The sequence below is a fragment of the Equus caballus genome, chromosome 11 (genome assembly GCF_041296265.1).
Source record: "Equus caballus isolate H_3958 breed thoroughbred chromosome 11, TB-T2T, whole genome shotgun sequence".
NCBI lineage: Eukaryota > Metazoa > Chordata > Mammalia > Perissodactyla > Equidae > Equus > Equus caballus.
The window spans coordinates 54449909-54470548 of NC_091694.1; the positions used below are offsets into that span (position 1 = coordinate 54449909).

The window sequence follows — 20640 nt, forward strand, 5'->3', positions numbered from 1 at the left end:
CTCCTAGGGCACCCTTCTTTATGTATATCCCGTTGCAATTGTCTAGTGACTATTGTGTCTTCCTATGTGAGTGAGAGAGCCTTGGGAATAGGTGTTCTTTTCACCATAGTATCCCCAGTTCCTAGCACTGTGTATTTCCTGTGATGGGTACTCAGTAAATATATATGTTAAATGAAAGAATGAGCAAATGGATGACTAATTAATCAAAACTATAAAACTAGCAAAACTACCACATTTTACAAAGTTAAATAAAGACCCAACAGGGTTTTATAGAGCCAGGACTTTATGGGTAAGAACCCAGACCAGGTAATACAAGTCCGTGAGCAATCTATTCATTATGTAATGAAAAGACTACATAGCATATGCCTGGTGTTTGTGGGTAGTTGAGATGAAGCTAATTTGGCCCTAAAGAATGGATAAGATCTGTATAAGGGAAAGAATTATCTTATTCGCTAACGTAGAGTGTATTTTTGTAGTTTTCTAAAAATTTCAAGTAATACTTGCGCATATTTTCTTAATATAGATAATAAAGAATTTAAAATGAAAAGCAACAGTTCCCAGCTCCAGCCTCCCCATACTCGGACCCACTGCTCAGACCCTGTGCTTTTGCCCATTTCTGAATTTAGTCCTCCTGTAGTTACTTCTCTACTTCCTGTTAATAATCTTATATCACTATTTCTGTATTTATCAATTATAGGTATCTATTTATTCCCTGATATGAAAAGTAAGAATTTAGCTCCAATAACTGCCCACAAAAACTCTCCTCTTTCTCTCAAGTTTTTAAGTGTTTTACTGAGGTATAATTGCCATACAATTCACCCAATTAAAATATACGATTGAATGTTTGTTAATATTTTCACAAGGTGATGCAACTGTCACAATCTAATCTTTGAAAATTTTGTCTACCTCAAAGAAAACACTCTATCTATTAGCAATCACTCCCTATTTCACCCCACCATCTCCCAGCCTAGTCATCACCAGTTTGCTTTATGTCTCTAAAGATATGCCTGTTCTTGAAATTACCTGTAAATGAAATCATACACCATGTGTTCCTTCGTGGCTGGCTTCTATCATTTAGCATAATGTTTTCAAGGTTCATCCATGTTGTGGCATATGTCAGAATTTCATTCCTCTTTATGGCTGGATAATAGTCCTTTATGGCTATACCACAATTCATTTATCTACTCATCAGTTCATGGACTTTGGGGCTCATTCCTCTTTTGGCTATTGAGAATAACACTGCTATGAACATCCATGTAAAAGTGGGCATGTCTTCAAGTCTCTTGAACATATATCTAGGAGTAAAATTTCTGGGTCAAATGGGAACTTTACGTTCAACTTTTTGAGAAATTGCCAAACTGTTTTCCAAAGTAGCTGCACCATTTTACACTCCCTCCTGCAATGTGTGAGGGTTCCTATTTCCATCTTTTCATTATAGCCACTATAATTGGTATGAAGTAGTAGCTCATTGTGGTTTGCGTTTGCATTTCCAAATGATTTTAATCATCTTTCATGTGCTTCTTGGCTATTCATGTATCTTCTTTGGAGAAATGTCTATTCAAACCCTTTGCTCATTTTTTTTTAAATTGAGTTGTCCTTTTATTGTTGAATTGTAAGAGTTCTTTATATATTCTGGATACAAGCTCCTTATCAGATATAAGATTTGCAAATACTTTATCCTACTCTGTGGGTTTTCTTTTCACTTTTCTAATGGTGTCCTTTGAAGCGCAAAAGTTATCAATTTTTTTGAAGTCCAGTTTATCTAATTCTTTCCTTTGATCACTTGTGCTTTGGTATTGCATCTAAAAAACCATTGTCAAATCAAGATCACAAAGATTTACTCTTCTATGCTTTCTTCCAAGACTTTTGTAATTTAACTATTACATTTAGGTCTATGATCCTTTTTTTTTTTTTTTTTTTTTTGAGGAAGATTAGCCCTGAGCTAACATCTGCTGCCAATCCTCCTCTTTTTGCTGAGGAAGACTGGCCCTGAGCAAACATCTGTGCCCATCTTCCTTTGCTTTATATGTAGGACACCTACCACAGCATGGTTTGCCAAGCAGTGCCATGTCCGCAACAGGGATCAGAACCGGCAAACCACGGGCCGCCAAAGCATAACGTGCGCACTTAACCGCTGTGCCACCAGGCTGGCCCCTATGATCCATTTTGAGTTAATTTTTGTGTATGGAGTAAGGAAGGGGACCAACTTCCTCCTTTAGTATGTGGATATCCAGTTTTCTCTGCATCTCATGCATTTGTTAGAAAGACTATTCTTTCCTGATTAAATTGCCGTGGTACCCTTGTTGGAAATCAATTGACCATAAATGTAAGAGTTTATTTCTGGACTCTTTAATTCTATTCCATTGATCTATATGTCTATTTGTATGCCAGTAACAGTCTTGATTACTATAGCTTTGTATTAACTCCTGAGATCAGGAAGTGTGAGTCCATCAAATTTCATCTTTTTCAAGATTATTTGGGCTACTATAGGTCTCTTGCATTTCCCTATAAATTTTAGGATAAGATTGTCAATTTCTGTTAAAAAGAAAAGTAGCTAGGATTTCAATAGGAATTGCATTGAAGATGTAGATCAATCTAGGGAGTATTGTCTTAACAATATTAAGTCTTCCGATCCATGAACATAGAATGTCTTTCCATTTGTTTAGATCGTCTTTCATTTCTTTTAACAGTGGTTTGTGGTTTTTGATGTACAAGTCTTGCATTTCTTTAGTTACATTTATTCCTACATATTTTTTTTTTTTATTCCATTGTAAATGGAATTATTTTAATTTCATTTTTGGAATGTTCATTGCTAGTGATTTTTGTATATTGATCTTCTATCCTGCAACCTTGCTGAGCTTGTTTATTAGTTTTCCTAGTTTTTTAGTGAATTCCTTAGGATTTTATGAATACAAGATCATGTTATCTATGAATAGAGATAGTTTTACTTCTTCCTTTCCAATCTGGATGCCTTTTTATTTCTTTTTCTCGCCTAATTGCCCTGGCTAAAATTTCCAACACAATATTAAATAGAAGTGGCAAGTTTGAACATCCTTGTCTTCTTCCTGATCTTAGGGGAAAACCATTCGGTCTTCACCATTAAGTATGATATTAGCTGTGGGTTTTTTGTAGATTGCCCTTTATTAGATTAAGGAAGTTGCCTTCTATTCCTAGTTTGTTGAATTTTTTCCTTATATCATGATAATGTGTTGGATTTTGTCAAATTCTTTTTCTGCATCCATTGAGATGATAATATTGTTTTGTCCTTTATTCTATTAATATGGTGCATTACATTAATTGATTTTTGGAAGTTAAGCCAACCTTGCATTCCTGGGATCCCACTTGGTCCTGGTGTATAACCCTTTTTATATGTTGCTGGATTAAATTTGCTAATATTTTTTTGAGGATTTTTACTTTTATTTTCACAAGGGATACTGACCTGTTGTTTTCTTTCCTTGTGATGTCCTTGTCTGGCTTGGGTATCAGGATAATACTAGTAATCTATACATCAGAATGAGTTTGGAAGTGTTCTTTTCTCTTCTATTTTTTGGAAGATTTTATGAAGAATTAGTATTAGTTCTTCATGAATGTTTTGTGGAATTCAGGAGTGAAGCCACCTAGGCCTGAGCTGTTGTTAGTGGGAAGTTTTTAAATTACTGGTTCACTTGCTTCACTTACTATAGGTCTATTCAGATTTTTTATTTTTCCTTGAGTCAGTTTTGGTAATTTGTTTCTTTCTAGAAGTTTGTCCATTTCATCTAAATTTTCTAATTTGTTGCAAATACCTCCCAAATTTTGATATCTATATTAAAATGTTTAGCTCCTCTGTTGACTTTGTTAACTTAAATATTGTTACTAAAACTCAATTTTTTATTCCATGAATTTTAGATAATTTCTCTTGACTTTCCTCTATGTAAGCTGAGGCTTCTGTTTTCTAACTTGTATCAGCTATGCTTTTATTTTTACACAGTCAAGGATAAATATATATTTATTCTACTCTGTTACCATTATTAATTTTATTAATGCCTAGTCTATGAGCTAATTATAATATTTGAAAACCAATAAACAGCATTTACATCATAATTAATATATACATATTATTCACTACAGAGGCAAAAAATGTGCTAGGATTACATTTCCTTCTTTATGGTTCCAATGCCATAATCTTCAGGGGTCTCTCAAAGGTAAATGTTCTCAGGATAAAGATTCAAATGTCAGTTTGCTTCATATTTAGATGATAGTTTTCTTAGATAGTTTTTAGTTTTTCTGGAGTTTCTAAATGCTTTTTTTTGTTCTTGGGAGAAGAAACAAATGCCTCCTTTGCTGTCATCACTAATATCTCACACTTCTTATTCATTCTATACATTGAATGGAATCCACTTTACTCTTTTTGAAAATGCTTTACCTAGAGCCCACTTACATTCTGTTCTGAAATAGATAAATTACACTTTAACCTTCTAGGAAATTATCATCCTGGGACTTATTTTCTTTATATTCTGGCTTAGTTCTACTATGTTTGTATCTCATGTCTTTTATTTTGAATTTTTACCCTAGTTTTGCTGGCATAACTCATCAGAAAAGAATCACAGGACATAAAATTTCTGAGTCCTTGGGTGTCTAAAAAGGCTTCAATTTTACCCATTTGATAGTTTTGCTAGGTCCAAAATGATTTTTACTTGGAATGTGTCCACATTGCTCAATTGTCTTCTATATATTAGTTTTGTTCATGAGAGGGCATGTGCCAGTAGGATGCTATTCTCTCCTTGTTTCTTTATTGGTGACATATTTTTAACCCTGGAAACTTTAGGATCATCTCTCTACTTTGTATTCTGAAGTTTCATGAGCTGTGTGTGTTAGGTGTGGGTCTTTTTCATTCATCTGTTCAGCACTCAGCATGCCACTTCAAGTGGAAGAGTCGTACCTTTCTTTATCTCCGGAAATGTTGCTCTATTATTTTTAGTAAATGACACCACCATTCACCAAGTTGCTCATGCCAGAAACCTGGGAAGCAATTGCCCTAGACGCCTCCTCCACCACCAACCATCTTTAGTCCTATTGGTTCTACTTCCTAAGTATGTTTCAAATCAGTCTGTTTCTATCTTCCTTGTTGCCTCCCTACTGTAGTCTGAGTCCCGTGACTCATCCACACTCTTTCCCTGCCTGCAGTCTTTTGCCACTCTGCAGCCAGAGTCATCTTGCTAAATCTCATGTCACTCTCCTATTTAAAACTCTCTAGCGGCTTCCCATTGTTCCTAAGATAAGGTCCAATAACGTTAACATGGTCTATGTGGCCTGCTTGGCCCGGCCTTTCTGTCCAGCCCTGGATCTTACCTTCCCCCAAGCTCACTCTCCTCCAGCCACACAGCCCTTTTAGGATCCTCAGTCACAGCATGGGCCTTCCTGACCCAAGGCATTTTCACAAGCGGTTACTTGTATCTGAAATTCTTCTCCCCAACTCTTCAACAATCCGATGCCTACTCATCCTGCAGTTATCAACCTCTCCTGACCTCTCCTCACAAGCCAGTTGGTTCCCCATATACGTATATTTGCTTCAGAGCATTTAGTACAATTCTACTTAAATCCTTCTTTTATAATTTTAACTTATGTTTGCCTACCTGCTTGTCACTAAGATCCTTAAGGTCAGGAACCATGTTATCTTGCTCATCATTTTCTTACCACTGCCTAATAGCCTAACTGGCACAGAGGAGTGCTCAGTAAATATTTGTGGAATGAATTAACAAACAAATGATGAATGAGTATCATCGGAATTGTCATTGCTAAGTTATTGTTGACTTTCACTCTTTTACAGAGTTCTACATTCCTTCTGTCTCCTGGAAGTTTTATTCCTTTCATTTTGACAAATCTAGTTTCCTCATTTTTATTCAATATTTTCTTTTTTGGAAGCTTTTATATACCCTGTTTATGAGCAATTTCCTACTGTTCTTTACCAATTGACCTCTGACTATTGCATCATGTAGTTTGAAGTTTTCTGTCATTTCGGGCAAGCTTGACCCCTCCCTGACCCATATTGGTTATTTGTCTCTGAATACATTCTCTCAGCCCTGCCCTTGGCTTAATCTTATCGCATATTTCCTTACCAGAGGCAATATTGCTGTTCATCAGCTAGAGATTACTTAGGCACCTGTGCCTCTTTCTCTCTCTCTTCCTCCTTCCCTGCCTTCTTGATGGTTTGATTTATTTTCTAATTCACCCATTTAGAACATATACTCTGGTGACATCCATGTTTTCTGCATCTTGGATCTAATAGTTGGCCTGATGGCTCCTATTCTCAAGTTTGGAATTCGCATGACGGACTCAAACACTTCCCCCTATTTCCCCTAGCCCCAGCTTATTAGGTAAACTAACTATCTCTGTGTTTGGGCAGAGTCTCTATATCAGACAGTTCACTGTTTTACTCCATTTAGACTCTACAAAGCTTGGTATCCTTTCCCATCTTTGAGTATGTGATTTATGTTCTTAAGAGTTGTGTTCTTAACTCCTTCATTTCTCTATCCCTTTGTTTCGTCATGGCAGTTCTTAATATTGGGTAGGGTTTTAAAACTCTGAAAGTCAAAAGAAAGATTTGTTCCCTTGTCCTCATTCCACTACCACAACCCTCAAATGCATGAACCTACAGACAAGCAAAATTCTGTAGATGATTTTGGGAGTTCTCTAAGCCCCTTAAGCTCATCCACTGACCCTTAATTAGGAATCTATGCTTTTCTGGCACTTTTGTGTCTCTTAGTCTCCCCCAGGATTTTCCTTCCTCAACAACTTTGAAGAAGCAGGAGGGGGTGGGAGAGGAGGAGGAAGAGAAGTAAGAAGAAATTCCGTCCACTTTTCTTGGCCTCTGTTTTAACATGAAACCTACCACCACCTACCCACACTGCTTTCCTTTTTGCCTTTCCAGATGAATCCCTTAACAACGCTTTAATTTTACCCTCCTCCTCTCTCTTTTTCTCATCACCTTCTTCCTGAATGAGCCATGCTTCCTTATTTGTACATTTATTTTTGCTTTTGCTTCATCTAAAAGCAATCAGCTATTGTTTCCAATCATCCATTATACCTTCCTCCTGGGGTTACTGCGATGATAAAAATGAAACCTCAGATGTGAGGAGGCTCTGAAACATTAAAAGTACGGTAGCGCTGTACAGCATTATAATGATGACGATGATTCGTTTGTGCTTTGAGGCAGCTCAGTTTGCTCCTTCCTTTGCATCCTTTTGTCACATTCTTTCAAAGCATAGCTTCGTCTTTGGCCCTCCCAGCAAAGGACCTCCACTTTCTGCCCTTACGCAGGCATCTCCTCTGGTCTTTCTTTCACTTGACTCTAGCATGATCTTGCTTGGTCTCAATCCTCCTTTGTCCAGTGAGCTGGCTTTGACGAAATGAATTCTGTTATTTCCATTTTGTGATCAGAAAGAAGCTGTATGTCCCACCTCTGCGTTCCACTGCCTCCTTTTTCTCTTTCCAGGTGCCGTCAGAACTACGAGCTTAGATTTTTGTAGGCCTGCTACCAGGTGTGTTCAAAGAAGCAGTTTTCAGTTCAGTGTCTTTGCAGCCAGATTATCAACACTTGGCTTAGAGTCTCTTTTTAATTGTTCCTGGCCCCATTCTTTTTCTTTAAGAGTCAGTTGAAAGTTGGCTAGGTTGGAGCAAGGGCAATCTTCAAGATTGCCTCAGCTTCAAGATTGGCTGAGTATTATGTCTTGTCTTGAGAGAGACTCATTTGTTCATGTGCCAGGGAATGGAATGACTAGAGAGATAAAGGTTGAGGATAGAGAAGAGATGGGATTTAGAGAAGAGATGAGGGATGGGCAGCAGGAGGGCACCTCTTCCATTGAAATGGAGATGTGCGGGGATAGACACATAATAGGGGTGCACAGAGATGCAGATAAAATGACAGCGAATTGAAGGAGTTTCCACCCGATGGCATATGTTTTCTCAGGAAACTAGAGAGTGAAGCAAACTGCTGAGCATAAGAAGGGTCGGGTTCATTAGGAAGTTTGAAGGAAGAAGGGAATGGGCAATGTAGCCAACTTCTGGACACATGGAAAGATTACCAAACAGCATTGAAGCTGAGAATCATAAACTTGTGGTGGCTCCAATTCACCAAATGTATTATTTTTCTCTTCTATTAACGCTTAGATTTGTCCAAGACTGAAGATTTATAAAAATTGGGTGATGCAGAAATAGCATGGTCAATGGAGTTGAGGATTTTGTAAGATCATGGCTCAAATTAAGGATTATTGGGTTTATATTAAAATAAGAGAAATAAAAGTGAAGATTAGAAAAAATAGAAGAGCTAATGGACTGGACATTTGACGAAAGTAGAATAGGTGAGGAGCGAGTAAGACAGCAATCAATATAGACAGTAGGAAGTGATAGTCATGGGTAGATATGAATGAGTAACATTTCAGACATGGGGCTGATCTCAGTGATAATGAAGTCCTGGGTGCAGCCATTGGAAATGGGTAACAGAAATGGCATAGAGTTAAATCCTTTGAAGATGAGGGAGCATGAGGCTAGATGTTGGCTGCATCATCCATAGTGACATTAAAATTTACCAGGATAATGATGAGACAGGAAGTATGCAAGATTTTAAACCAAGTTCCAAAGCCCCTAAGAAAAGTTAATCTCACTGGGAAGTTGGTACAAGGCAGACCACCTAAAAGTTAGTAGACAATATAGCCAGATGGCATGTGTTTTTAAAAGAGAAAGAGTTTTACATGAGAGTGGAGAATAAATAGCTTGCAAGTAGCAAGAGAAGGCCAGAAAAATGTTCCCCTTTCTCCCAGCCCCGTGGGTATGTGGAACTAGGGAGAGGGCCACAGAAGTTGCATTGTCCTCAGAGAAGCTGGAGGTTGAAGAAGCATGCTATGAGGATGTTAAAGGCGCATAGATGTTACTATGGCCCATGGTCCAGATGACACACCAGATGGAGAGTTAGAGGGAAGATCAGAAAGGGAAAATGAGTTAAAGGCAGTAGGGCGGAGGGACGGAAGCCATAGCACAAACAGTATAAGGATGAAAACCCAAGAGAACATAGCTGGCTGGAGAGGCTTGCTGATGACCCAGGAAGGCATCTTGAGAGCCTCAGCTGCAAATGGAAGGACTCTGCAAGGTTGCCTCAGCACATCACAAGGCTAAAAGGAGGTGCAGTCATCTTTGGCTGAGTGTTCAGTCTGTGCGAATCCCATCAATTTTTCTGCTTCTCAACATCTCCAAGATCCATTTCTTTCTCCTCAGCCTTGTCGTCATGCCTCAAGCCTAGATTAATGCAAACTGATCTAGCTTCTCTGTGCGGGGCTAGACTTTGCCCCCAACAGTCCCTCGAGTCTGTAGATTTCAAACTAGTCTTCATTAAGCCCTTCTTTTCCCATATCCTTCTCTTGCTAATAAAAAAAAAAAAATAGGTTCTTTTGTGAGCAGCAATGTCACCGATGATATCTAAAAATCTCAGCACCTTTGTCCTGGTATTTTCTCCAGAATAAGTTGTCTATATCTCTGGTTCTAAAACTGACATCAAATCTATTGCCAGCTAGGATTTATTGTTTAATAAGGGTATTTCTTGGGTTCATCTCAGTTGAATCTGTAATAACTATTCCTCGCTACAAAAAGTCAGCATCTTGCTTTGTCTTATCCAGTTGAAAGAGAGTTTATACTTTTTTTAGTGTTTAAAAGAAATATCCAATGTCGACAGGTTTTTTAAAATTTTCTTGCACAAGTCTCAAATCGCATCTTCAATTTTAGTTCCCCTGAAAGTCAATTTTTAAGTACAGGTTTTTATTCTTTTTCTGTTTTTCAATTTCTTCTGTTTTCTCTTGTGTACTTCACCTTCCTGGAAAGATTGCCCATTGATTCCTTCACAGTATAATACATTTTTATAATCCCTTCATCTAAAGAATATTAGGCAATTTCTCTAAACTTTATTGTATTGCACTAATAGCTGATGTCCAAGCAGAAGTGGTTCTCCAGGGGCCAGCCCCGTGGCCGAGTGGTTGAGTTTGCGTGTTTCGCTGTGGCAGCCCAGGGTTTAGCCGGTTTGGATCCTGGGCGCGGACATGGCACTGCTCGTCTGGCCATGCTGAGGCGGCGCCCCACATGCCACAACTAGAAGGACCCATAATTAAGAATATACAACGATGTACCAGGGGGCTTTGGGGAGAAAAAGGAAAAATTTAAAAATCTTTAAAAAAAAAGAAAAAAAGGAAGTGGTTCTGTATATTAAGGTCATTTCTGTGTGTGGTTTTTCTTGGGCTTGGAGAACAACTCCTGAGCAGTGGCCTTGCTCCAGTGATGTGATCGTGAGATTTATGTTGGTGTAGCTGTTCCGTTACTCCATGCCCAACACCAGCATCATCCAACAGACATTATCGAGATACGTCCCACAGCACACTCACACCCATGCGCCCAAGCCCCTTCTTGTCTTGCCTCTTGCCTCTCTTCATTCTAATTCATGCAAAATGATGAGATAAAATGTTTCTATGTGTTGGGAATAACAGGGAAGGAGGTTACTATGGAGTAAAGCACAGGAAGCTAAAGCTGCCTGAATCCTGCCCCTACTGGCCATGCCTCCCAGTAAAGTTCCAGGGAAAATAGCAATTCAGAGGACGGAGCAAGTCAGAAGGGGCCACAGCCACGTGCTTGCTCCGCTTTGAGCCTTTTCACATCTGCGCTGTCTCAAGTGGCGGACCAATGCCGGGCCTTCAAATGGGAGCTGTACCGAAGAGCAGCAGCACCTCTACCCCTTCCTGGGGATTAAGTGAGGAGCGAGGGGTGAAGCACCTTGGGTCTAGACAAGTGCTTCCGTTTATTTGGGGACAGAAAGCTGGAAAATGTCGCACACTGCCTGCCCCCCACCGCGCTGTGAGGGAAAAGCGTCAGTGTGAGAGGCTTGGGGTCTGGGTTCAGGCATGCCTGTGTTTGAGGAGCGATATGGAAGTGTGCATTTCCCTCTGAACGTCAAACAACACAGATCATTAGACACAGGAGATAATAATGACAACTCCATACTCCTTTTAGGTAAAAAACTTGGGTACACCTTCAACAATCGGAACTTTCACAACGTGTCTCTGGGGCAAGGACAGGAGGTAGTGGCTGAGGCCGCGCTGGACCTAGCTGCCAAGAAAGGTCACTGGGTTATTTTGCAGGTATGTCTCTTCTGCCCTGATCGGGTCACCCTTGATCCCATACCTGTCTGGACCTCAATCACATTTCTGGACTCCCGCGTCCTCTCTTCCTCTCTCTCCTGCCTTTCCCTTCACACTCCTGTCCCTTCACTTCCTAATCTACTCTCCATTTCTCCTGCCTCGTATGTTCTCATCCTCACCCCACCCCCAACAGCTCTTCTTCTCCCCGCTCCTCACAAGCTCCTGCCACTCTCTAGTTTCAATGGCTCTACTTACAAAAGGAAGGCAAGTCCTAGCTTGATGCACGCTCAGGAAGTTGCCATTCAGTTGAAGTCCATGGCGGCTGGATTTTTTCAGCTTCTGTTCTCTTCCCATGCATTTCACAGAACCTTCCTCTCCTGTACTTTCTTATTGTGTTATGCATTGTATGCTCTTCCTTACATGTGTGACTAGAATGTGACGTGTATAACTAGAACTTAACCTCTTCATGGAGAGCTCATGTTGGTGGTTGGAAATCCAGAACACCTACTGCTGGTAATTTCACTGAACGCTTACAGGACGTAGAGGCTATCCCTCTTCTGTCATGGTCTGTTCTCCGATTCCTGTTTTATGTAACTTGCATGGATGCTGAGGTGGTGGCAGAACCAGTGGCTTACTCCTCTTTTCTCCTATAACACCCTACAACCACCTCTACTAGAGCGTCCGTGGCTGTGTTGAAGTGATTTATTATATGACTGTGCCCGTCACCACATTCCTTAGGGAAAGAGATGTTCCCTATTTACCTTTCAGCACCCCGTACGCTACCTTGAATGTAGTAGACACTCAACAAAATCTGTTGGGTGGAAGAATCAACGAAGGCATCAATGAAAGAAAAAACAAATGAAAAGAACAGCCACTCCCATCCGGTCCCAGCTTTGATTATCAAGACCTTCCTCTGTCCCCTGGCCACTCGCTGAACCACCTCTTGCTGCTGGGTCTTCACCCTTAATTATCCTATTATTTATTCAGAGCCTAGCAGCTGAGGAAGCTGCTGTTCTCTGGGACCTTTTTTCCAGAAACAGTGGGAATCTCAGGAGAAAAGATGATGACAGCTGGGATTTGTGCTTCCTCCCATGATGATCCACTTATTGCTGGGAAAGTGTGACCTCCCCAACTGTCTCAGGCTCATTTGCCCAAGAGACTGCCTTCTGGGCACTAGCTCCTTAGGGAACCCAGCCACCCAGACAATGAACGAGGGTGCTTCCTCCCCCAGCACCTACCAGCTGTTCAGGACCCCCACGTCTTGTGCTGCTGTGATTTCTGAGAGCTCTCCAGATTAAACTCAGAATTGGAACTCCTGCAGAAGTAGCAGTTACTCAGTGGTGGGTCACTGGCACTGCCTGGCTGGCAGAACCCTGGTTCTCCAGGCAACCCCTAAATTCTCCACTCCGGTGGAGTGACTATAAATGAATTCTTTAATTGAGCAAATTTTCATTACATCAACCACTACTAACTCTTACAGAGCGTTTTACAGTTTACAAAGCCCTTTCAAATGTGATACCTTCAGTTGTTTGCAGCAGCTCTGTGAAACAAGTATGGCAAATATCATTGTTGTTTCTCATCCCATAGAGGAGAAAGCAGCATTTGGAGACCTGCTTGCTCGGGCCCAGTTACTGCACTCTGTGCCGATCTGTGTGTTTAAGGCTCTGTGAGCAGGCTTCCTAAAATATTTATGGAGGAGCTTTTATCTATCCATCATAACGAAACATTGCAATGAAGCAAAGTGACTATTTTTATTAAAGTGAAAGGTGCATTCCACAAAGTAGTGCTAAGACGTAAATGTAGGTTTAGATAGACACACAGACAGATAGGAATCCCATGGCGGGAGGAGAAGGGCTCAAAGACCCACACAGAGGAGCTTGGGCTTGGAGTAAGGAGCCTTCCCACTGTGTGAGCAGCCATGTCTCAGTGTGTTTTAGGAAGATAAATTTGGCATCAATTAGCGGAATAGTTTGAAGAGGGGAAGAGAGGAAGGAAAGCTAGCTGCAATGAGTCTAAATCAGTGCTTTTCAAATTTCAGTGTGCATGCAAATCACTAGAGGATCTTCTTAAAGTGCACTGATTTTGTACGTCTGGGTGGGGTCCAAGAGTCTGCGTGCCTCACCAGCTCCCAGGTCATGCCAACATTGCTGGTCCAAGGGCCCCACGTTTTAGTATCAACAGTTAAGATAAGCCAGGTGTCAGAGAAGGGGATCTGGAGTTGGAATGTCACCATGTAGGGTGTGGCCCCCAGACCAGCAGCATCAGCATCACTGGGGAACTTGTTAGCAATGCAGACTCTCGGGCCCCATCCTAGACCTGGTGAATCGAACCCTCTGGAGTGGAGCCCAAGGACCTTTGTTTTAACAAGCGCTGCATGGGATTCCAATGTGTAGTCAAGTTTGAGAACATGGCGCTAGAGAGACTTAAGATATCAAGGGATAGGATTCAATTATAGGATACTAGGAAGTCCCCATTACTGGGCATCCCAAGATTCATGCTATGATGTGATTTATTTGAAGCTAAGACCAGGTCCCTGCTCTAGATGGCTTCCTGATAACTGTTTATGCTAACAGAACTGAGCATATGCCTGCATTGGCGGGGGGGTCCTTCCTTCCCACCAGAACATTCACCTGGTGGCCAAGTGGCTCAGCACCCTGGAGAAGAAGCTGGAGGAACACAGCGAGAACAGCCACCCAGAGTTCAGGGTCTTCATCAGTGCAGAGCCTGCGGCCTCCCCTGAGAGCCACATCATCCCCCAGGGCATCCTGGAGAACTCCATTAAGATCACCAATGAGCCTCCCACGGGCATGCATGCCAACCTGCACAAGGCCCTGGACAACTTCACTCAGGTACAGCCCAGGGAGGGAAGATGAGCACCCCACCTTACAAAGAGCTGATTCAAGCCAGATGGGAGAAGAACCTGCAGTTGGGGGTGGAGTGGGGTGTCACTTGCGCTTTGGAGCAATGCCCAGCCAGTGCCCACTGAGTACAGCTCTCAGCTCTCAATTCCCAGATACACTTGGGGAATTTAAGTTTAGGGCAAGAGTTTCTTTGGCAAGAGTTATGGGGGAACTTTCTGCAAGTCTATATGCTAACTAAATATTCCAAGATGGAGAAGGACATGTTGCTATGAATCTCATTGATATGATATACTGGTCACACACTTATTGGCCACACAAACTATCTTCAAGCAGGGGGATGATGCCCTTGTTTAGATGATAACAGTTGACATCTGCATGCATCTTGAATATCAAGGATTCAAATAATCCAGGCATCAGATAGTGGGGATCTGGACTGGGAATGTAACCATGTCTTAGACTCTTCCACTGTGGCCCCCAGACCAGCAGCAGCAGCATCACCTGAGAACCTGTTAGAAATGCAAATTCTCAGGTCCCACCCTAGACTTCCTGAGTCCGAAACTTGGGGTTGGGGGTGGAGGGGGCGGCCCAGGAATCTGTGTTCTAGCAAATCTTCTAGGGGATTCTATTGTGCAGTCAACTCTGAGAACACTATGCTACAATGAGATTAAGAATATCAAGGCATAAGTTTCAAATGCAGGCTCCTACATTACTGGAATTCCAAGACTTGTATTGTGGAAGGCCAACTTCATACATAAAGTAGCACTTGCAAAGTCTGAAGCTCGAGCCTCTTTAATCTTCTCAGGAAGACGTCCCTCCTCATTGCTTCCTCCCTGGGGCCTTCCACTTTCCTGGGAAGGGGAATACACACAGATGTGAACAGCAGAAGAGTGGAGTCCTTAAAATCCATCTGCCACACTGGGCCTTGGCGGAATCCAAGGGGAGGGTTCTGGGATCTGTCCTCTCTGACGCCATCTTATAAGAACACCAGTGGGTCTCTAGCTTTACAGAACCCATGCTAAAACTCACCACGGTCCCAGCTGGGTCATCTAGGTAACTCGAAGTAGCCCGTCCAACAGCACAACGTTCCAGCTAACATGACATAAGCCACCAGGACCAGCGGCCCTTTGGGGCCTGGTTTAACTTAAAATCAGATGAAGACCACCTGGCACTCAGTCTCAAGCTTTTACTGAGTGCTTGAGCCCCTTCATAATGTAGGAATCAAGCAGTCCAGCTTGGAGAGGGAAGCAGCCACAAAGATTGGAAAAGCAAACTTACCCAGTCTCCTTCTTTTTCACTCACCTTCCCAAACCAACTCCAAAACCCACGTGTAATCTGGAACGGAGAGTAGGGGGACATTACCAGGAGATTCAGGATATTTTAGTTTGCCGTTTTTGTTAAGAAATACCTGCCAGGGCCAGCCCAGTGGTGTAATGGTTAAGTTCACGTGCTCTGCTTCAGCAGCCCGGGTTTCACAGGTTTGGATCCTGGGTATGGACCTGCGCACTGCTTATCAAGCCATGCTGTGGCAGGCATCGCACATACAAAATAAAGGAAGATGGCACAGATTTAGCTCAGGGCCAATCTTCCTCAAAAAAAAAAAAAAAAAAGAATTACCTGCCCATTGCAACATGGGGCAGAAGGTAGAGGGCAGTCTCATCCAAGGGCATCTCTTTTTCTTTCTTTTTCTTTTTTTTCCTAAATAGGCCTTGACTAAACTCATAGGTATTCTGTACCAGAGGTCAAAACTTCTAAATTTTCTAGACTTTATATTCCACCTAGGGAAAATACACATTCTTAACTTTGATTCTATACAGGAGGGTGTAGCTGGTTCCAGGCAAAGACATTTCTGCCCTAAAAAGGCATTGGGTTGCACAACAATGTAAATGCACGTAATGCCACTGAACTGTGTACTTAAAAATGGTTGTCTGTAAATTTTGTGTTATGTACATTTTGCCACAATTTTTTTAATAACTAGAAATCTGTACCTTTTGATACCTTTCACCCATTTTGCCAACCCCTGGCCCCCCGCCTCTAGCAACCACCAATCTGTTCTCTGTATCTAGGAGCTTGATTTTTTGTTTTGTTTTGTGTTTTAGATTCCACATGTAAGTGAGATCACATTTGTGTTTGTCTGGCTTATTTAACTTGGCATAATACCTTCAACCTCCACTCATGTTGTCACAAATGGCAAGATTTCCTTCTCTTTTAAGGCCGGGTAATATTCCATTGTATGTATATACCACATCTTCTTTACTCATTCATCCGTCAGTGGACACTTAGGTGGTTTCCATATCTTGGCTGTTGTAAATAATGCTGCAATGAACACGGGGTGCAGACGTCTTTTCAAGTTAGTATTTTTGTTTTCTTAAGATAAATACCCAGAAGTAAAATTACTGGACCATATGGTAGTTCTATTTTTAATTTCTTGAGGAACCTCCATACTGGTTTCCATAATGGTTGCACCAGTTTACGTTCCTGCCATCAGTGTGCGAGGGTTCCCTTTTCTCCACAGCCTCGCCAATACTTGATTTTTCTTGTCTTTTTGATAATGGCCATTCCAACAGGTGTGAAGTGATATCTCATTGTGGTTTTGATTTGCGTTTCCCTGATGGTCAGTGATGTTGAGCATCTTTTCATGTACCTGTTAGCCATCTATACCACAATTTTTTTTAAATGAAAAGTTGAAAACTAGGGCATTGGAATGCAGTTTGCTAGCTCTGTTGAAGGATGCAGGGACAGACCATTTCGAGCTCTTCTGCCTTGAGGGTCTTGGGCAGAGCCAGGGAGGAGGGCAGCAGATGCCTCACATGCTATGTCTCCTGATCATTAACAGCACAATATTATGCCTCAAGAGGAGTGTTATCACCCGTAGCCATACTGGGCTTCATCTTCTCAGCCTCCCTATGGGCTCTTGTTCTTGGGCTTATCCCCCTGCAAGCCGGATGTCCAGGCTGGGTTATCATCAGGCAACTGGGACGTATATCCCAAGAGATACTGGCTTTTCCTGGTTATTCTGTCCCTTCCACAGTTGGTGTTTTAGCCATTTATAGCCATCTTCAGTAATTCACTCTGAGAAAGAGAGATAGATTTATGAGTATATTTATTGTTCACAGGAGTTTTAATTGTTCCATTCTGCGTTTACGAGCGCCCTGGAGCAGGGTGCTGGTTAATACCCCCTATTATTCACTCTCTTTCTTTGGAGCCCAATTTTAACCATTTAAGGCACTAATTACAGCACTGAGCTCTTTTTGTCCCTGCTTCCCTGATAGCGGTGCTCTCTGGGGATGGTTATTTTATTCTGACTTTTGCTTGAGTGTGCCACTGTCAACCAGTTTCAGCATTTTAATGTGTGACTTCCTGTCTTTGTGCTTACAGGCATTTTTCAGCAGGACCCAATTTTTTCAAATGTGTCAAAAGTAACAAAGGAAGCATCCTACACATCAGTAGAGAACAGCTGTGTCCAGAAAGCTGCTATTAACTTCTTGCTTGCATGGGGCAGTGACTTTGTCCCCTGCACCACCTCTGACCTTTCACATCTAAACCTTTGTGGCAAACATGGTACCCAACAAAGACACCAGAGTGACCCCCACATATCCAGAGAGAGATAGAGACTGTGTCACGGGTTCTCCCTGGAAAAATAAAGCCTATCAGAAGCTTCATCTGGCCTGCCTCCTCTGCAGCTCCTGCCCATGTGAGCAAGGTCTAAGGACCAGTTCTTAGAAGAAATGCCAGCACTGAACCCAATCCAATTTGCCTGAGCTGTGACAGTGCCTCTCTTGGGCTCCATCTGCAACATCTTACTCCTTCCTGAGCAGAGAAGGTCTCACTCAGAGAAAATTGTTTTTAACTCCAAAAATTCCAGGGGTTCTTGTCCTACCATCTCTTCAAAGTTCAGGCTTTCCCTTCCCCGCCATCGCCACCATCCTCCTTAAAATCGGCCAAGCACAATGGCATTGCCTTTCTCTGGACTATCTCTTGCTTCTCTTTTCTTCTGTCTGTCCCTCCCTTCATCCCCACTTCATGAGCCTCGTCTTTCCCTGCCTTGTGCTCTGCAGCCAGGCCCCGTCGATGCTCCTGTTTCTGCAGTGCACGTTGATCCCCCTGCTCAGGCTGAGTGGAGCAGTCGGGATGGCGAGGGCACGGAGCTCCTCTGGGCTCTGTGGCTCTGACTGCCCTCGTCTCCCTCCTTTCAGCAGCTCTCCCAGCAGACGAGCCGCGGTTCCTCGGTCTCACAGGCAGTCATTACACCTGTTAAGTTTCCATGACGGGCAAGAAAAGTATGACAGGAAGGGAAGAAATCAGAGATGATGCTGTGGGAGTCCCCACCCACACCCCAGCACAAAGGGACATCAGTATGACAACCATGACAGTCCTGTGGCCCACTACCCTGTTTTCTATTAGCTATGCTTGAGAACTTAATTAGGACTTCCATATGTGCAAACTTTAACCATAAACCAAACCCCATTATAACCTGAATCAAAACCTCACCTCAGATTCTAAACTAAACCCAACCCCTCTGCAAGGTCCCTGCAGACCCTCAGCCCACAGCCATCCACGGTGCCGTCTATAGTCCCACTGCAGCTCAAACCCTAACCAGGACATTCAGTAACTTTCCAACCCAACCGCCCGCCGCCCTAACCCACCCGCGGGCCTGCCCTGCATAACGGCAGCTCTGTGCTAACACTGAAGGCCACACTTTCCTTTCAGGACACCCTGGAGATGTGCTCCCGAGAGACAGAGTTCAAGAGCATCCTCTTTGCTCTTTGTTACTTTCACGCGGTGGTGGCAGAAAGACGAAAGTTTGGGCCGCAGGGATGGAATCGTCCCTACCCCTTCAACACTGGGGACCTCACCATCTCTGTGAACGTGCTGTACAACTTCCTGGAGGCCAATGCAAAGGTACAGGCCCCGGCCAGCGCGGGGTGGGTCGGGAGGGCCACCTCCGACAGGGATGATGCAGCATCTGCACTCGGAAGGAGGGTGCTCACCGGGGAAGGTCTATGCCCTCCCCAGGTGCAGTGAGGAAGTGCAAGTTTAACCAAGCAGCCAACCCCAGGACCAGGGTGAGGCCAAGAAGAGTGCTATGGAGAGGTTGGAGCCAAGAAGGCTTAGAAAATCAAAGTAGTGCCTCAAGCCTGGTGTGGGTCAGTCCCATGAATGTTTGTCCCAGGGCCCACTGGACCACCCCTGTGCACTCACAGCATTGCAGGGGGCTGTGGATTGGCAGGGAGAGACCCCACACTCACCTGATACAAGTTGCCAATTAAATTAGCCAAGGACACAGAACTTCTCTCAGGACACCCAGCTCCTCACATAGGTGGGGTCTTGCTAAAGTTGAGGAAGTCAAATTTTTCTACACCTCACCTCCTTCCTTCTCTGTCTGATATCTCCAGGTCAAGGAAAACTGACACTAGCGATCCATGCCCTTCCATGTAAGGGCATGTTCACAACATCAGGCCTCTTCTAGTTCATGAACCAAACATAGAAGCATCAGCAAGGCCACCTCCTCTTCCTGGTGGGGAAGTGGATCAGGCCCAGATGCCCTAAGCAATCCCTCGGCCTCCAGCTCCGGGGGCTAGGGAAGCCCACCCCCACAACACCATCCCCTCCTTTGCTGCACTGCCACAGCCTTTCCCCAAGTGGCTTCCCTCCTAACCGTGATACCAGTGAACTTGCCTTCTGTATTTCATTCACTTTGAACTTGGGAAGGAGACGATTCATTAATATGCTAATCAATGGCAGAAAATTAGAAGAGTACCCTGGTCCTCACTTTCTTCCATTTGGCATTCGCCTATTTAAAGGACTTGTATGGGCCAGCCCAGTAGCGCAGTGGTTAAGTTGGCACGTTCCGCTTCCGCGGCCTGGGTTCACAGGTTTGGATCCTGGGTGCGGACGTGGCACCACTCATCACGCCATGCTGTGGTAGGCGTCCCACATATAAAGGAGAGGAAGATGGACGCAGATGTTAGCTCAGGGCCAGGCTTCCTCAGCATAAAGAGGAGGATTGGCAGCAGATGTTAGCTCAGGGCTGATCTTCCTCCAAAATAAATAAATAAATAAATAAATAAAGGACTTGTAGGTAGAGCCTGACTTCATTGCCACAGTCAAGGCCCGTGAAAGCGGGAAGGCATGTATGTGAGGGGCTTGGCGCTCGCCTCTCCTCACCCTTTGACATGATTCTTCAAGCACTTAATGAGCTCCGCGCGGCACTGGGGGTATGCAGATGAATAGACACTGCTCCTGATCTGGAGAAGCATCTCATTTTGTGGCTTACACTCTGCCCGTCCATCAGGCAGCCCGGTGCCTGCGTGGAGATCTTTCTTCCCTTCCCCTGTCTCTCAGGTCCCCTATGATGATTTGCGCTACCTCTTTGGAGAGATCATGTATGGAGGCCACATCACAGATGACTGGGACAGGAGACTCTGCAGGACCTATCTGGAGGAATTCATCAAACCAGAAATGCTAGAAGGAGAGCTGTCTCTGGCCCCAGGGTTCCCACTCCCAGGCAACATGGACTGCAGTGGTTACCATCAGGTAAGGCTCTGCTCTTTCCTCACGCCGGCATGGTGGTCCTCATGTGGGCCCTGGGTCTTGCTCCCATGCTGCCTCCACCGCTGGGGATGCTC

At 43.3% G+C, this 20640-nt stretch overlaps 1 protein-coding gene across 12 annotated transcripts in view; it reads left to right on the forward strand.

Moving 5' to 3' along the window:
• The window catches only part of DNAH9 (dynein axonemal heavy chain 9), a 319325-nt gene that overhangs the window by 264008 nt on the left and 34677 nt on the right, over positions 1–20640 (forward strand). For 6 of the 12 annotated variants that reach the window (XR_011423082.1, XM_070226560.1, XM_070226563.1 and 3 more), the window contains 4 exons: positions 11026–11153; positions 13775–14002; positions 18722–18913; positions 20357–20548. Coding sequence is in view for 8 of the 12 variants with exons in the window: in XM_070226560.1 (XP_070082661.1) it covers positions 11026–11153; positions 13775–14002; positions 18722–18913; positions 20357–20548 (740 nt within the window). In the remaining 4 variants the exon portion in view is untranslated. Of the gene's footprint in view, positions 1–11025; positions 11154–13774; positions 14003–18721; positions 18914–20306; positions 20549–20640 lie in introns of all 12 variants that reach the window. The other 6 variants (XR_011423083.1, XR_011423084.1, XM_070226561.1 and 3 more) reach the window with 5 other exon arrangements.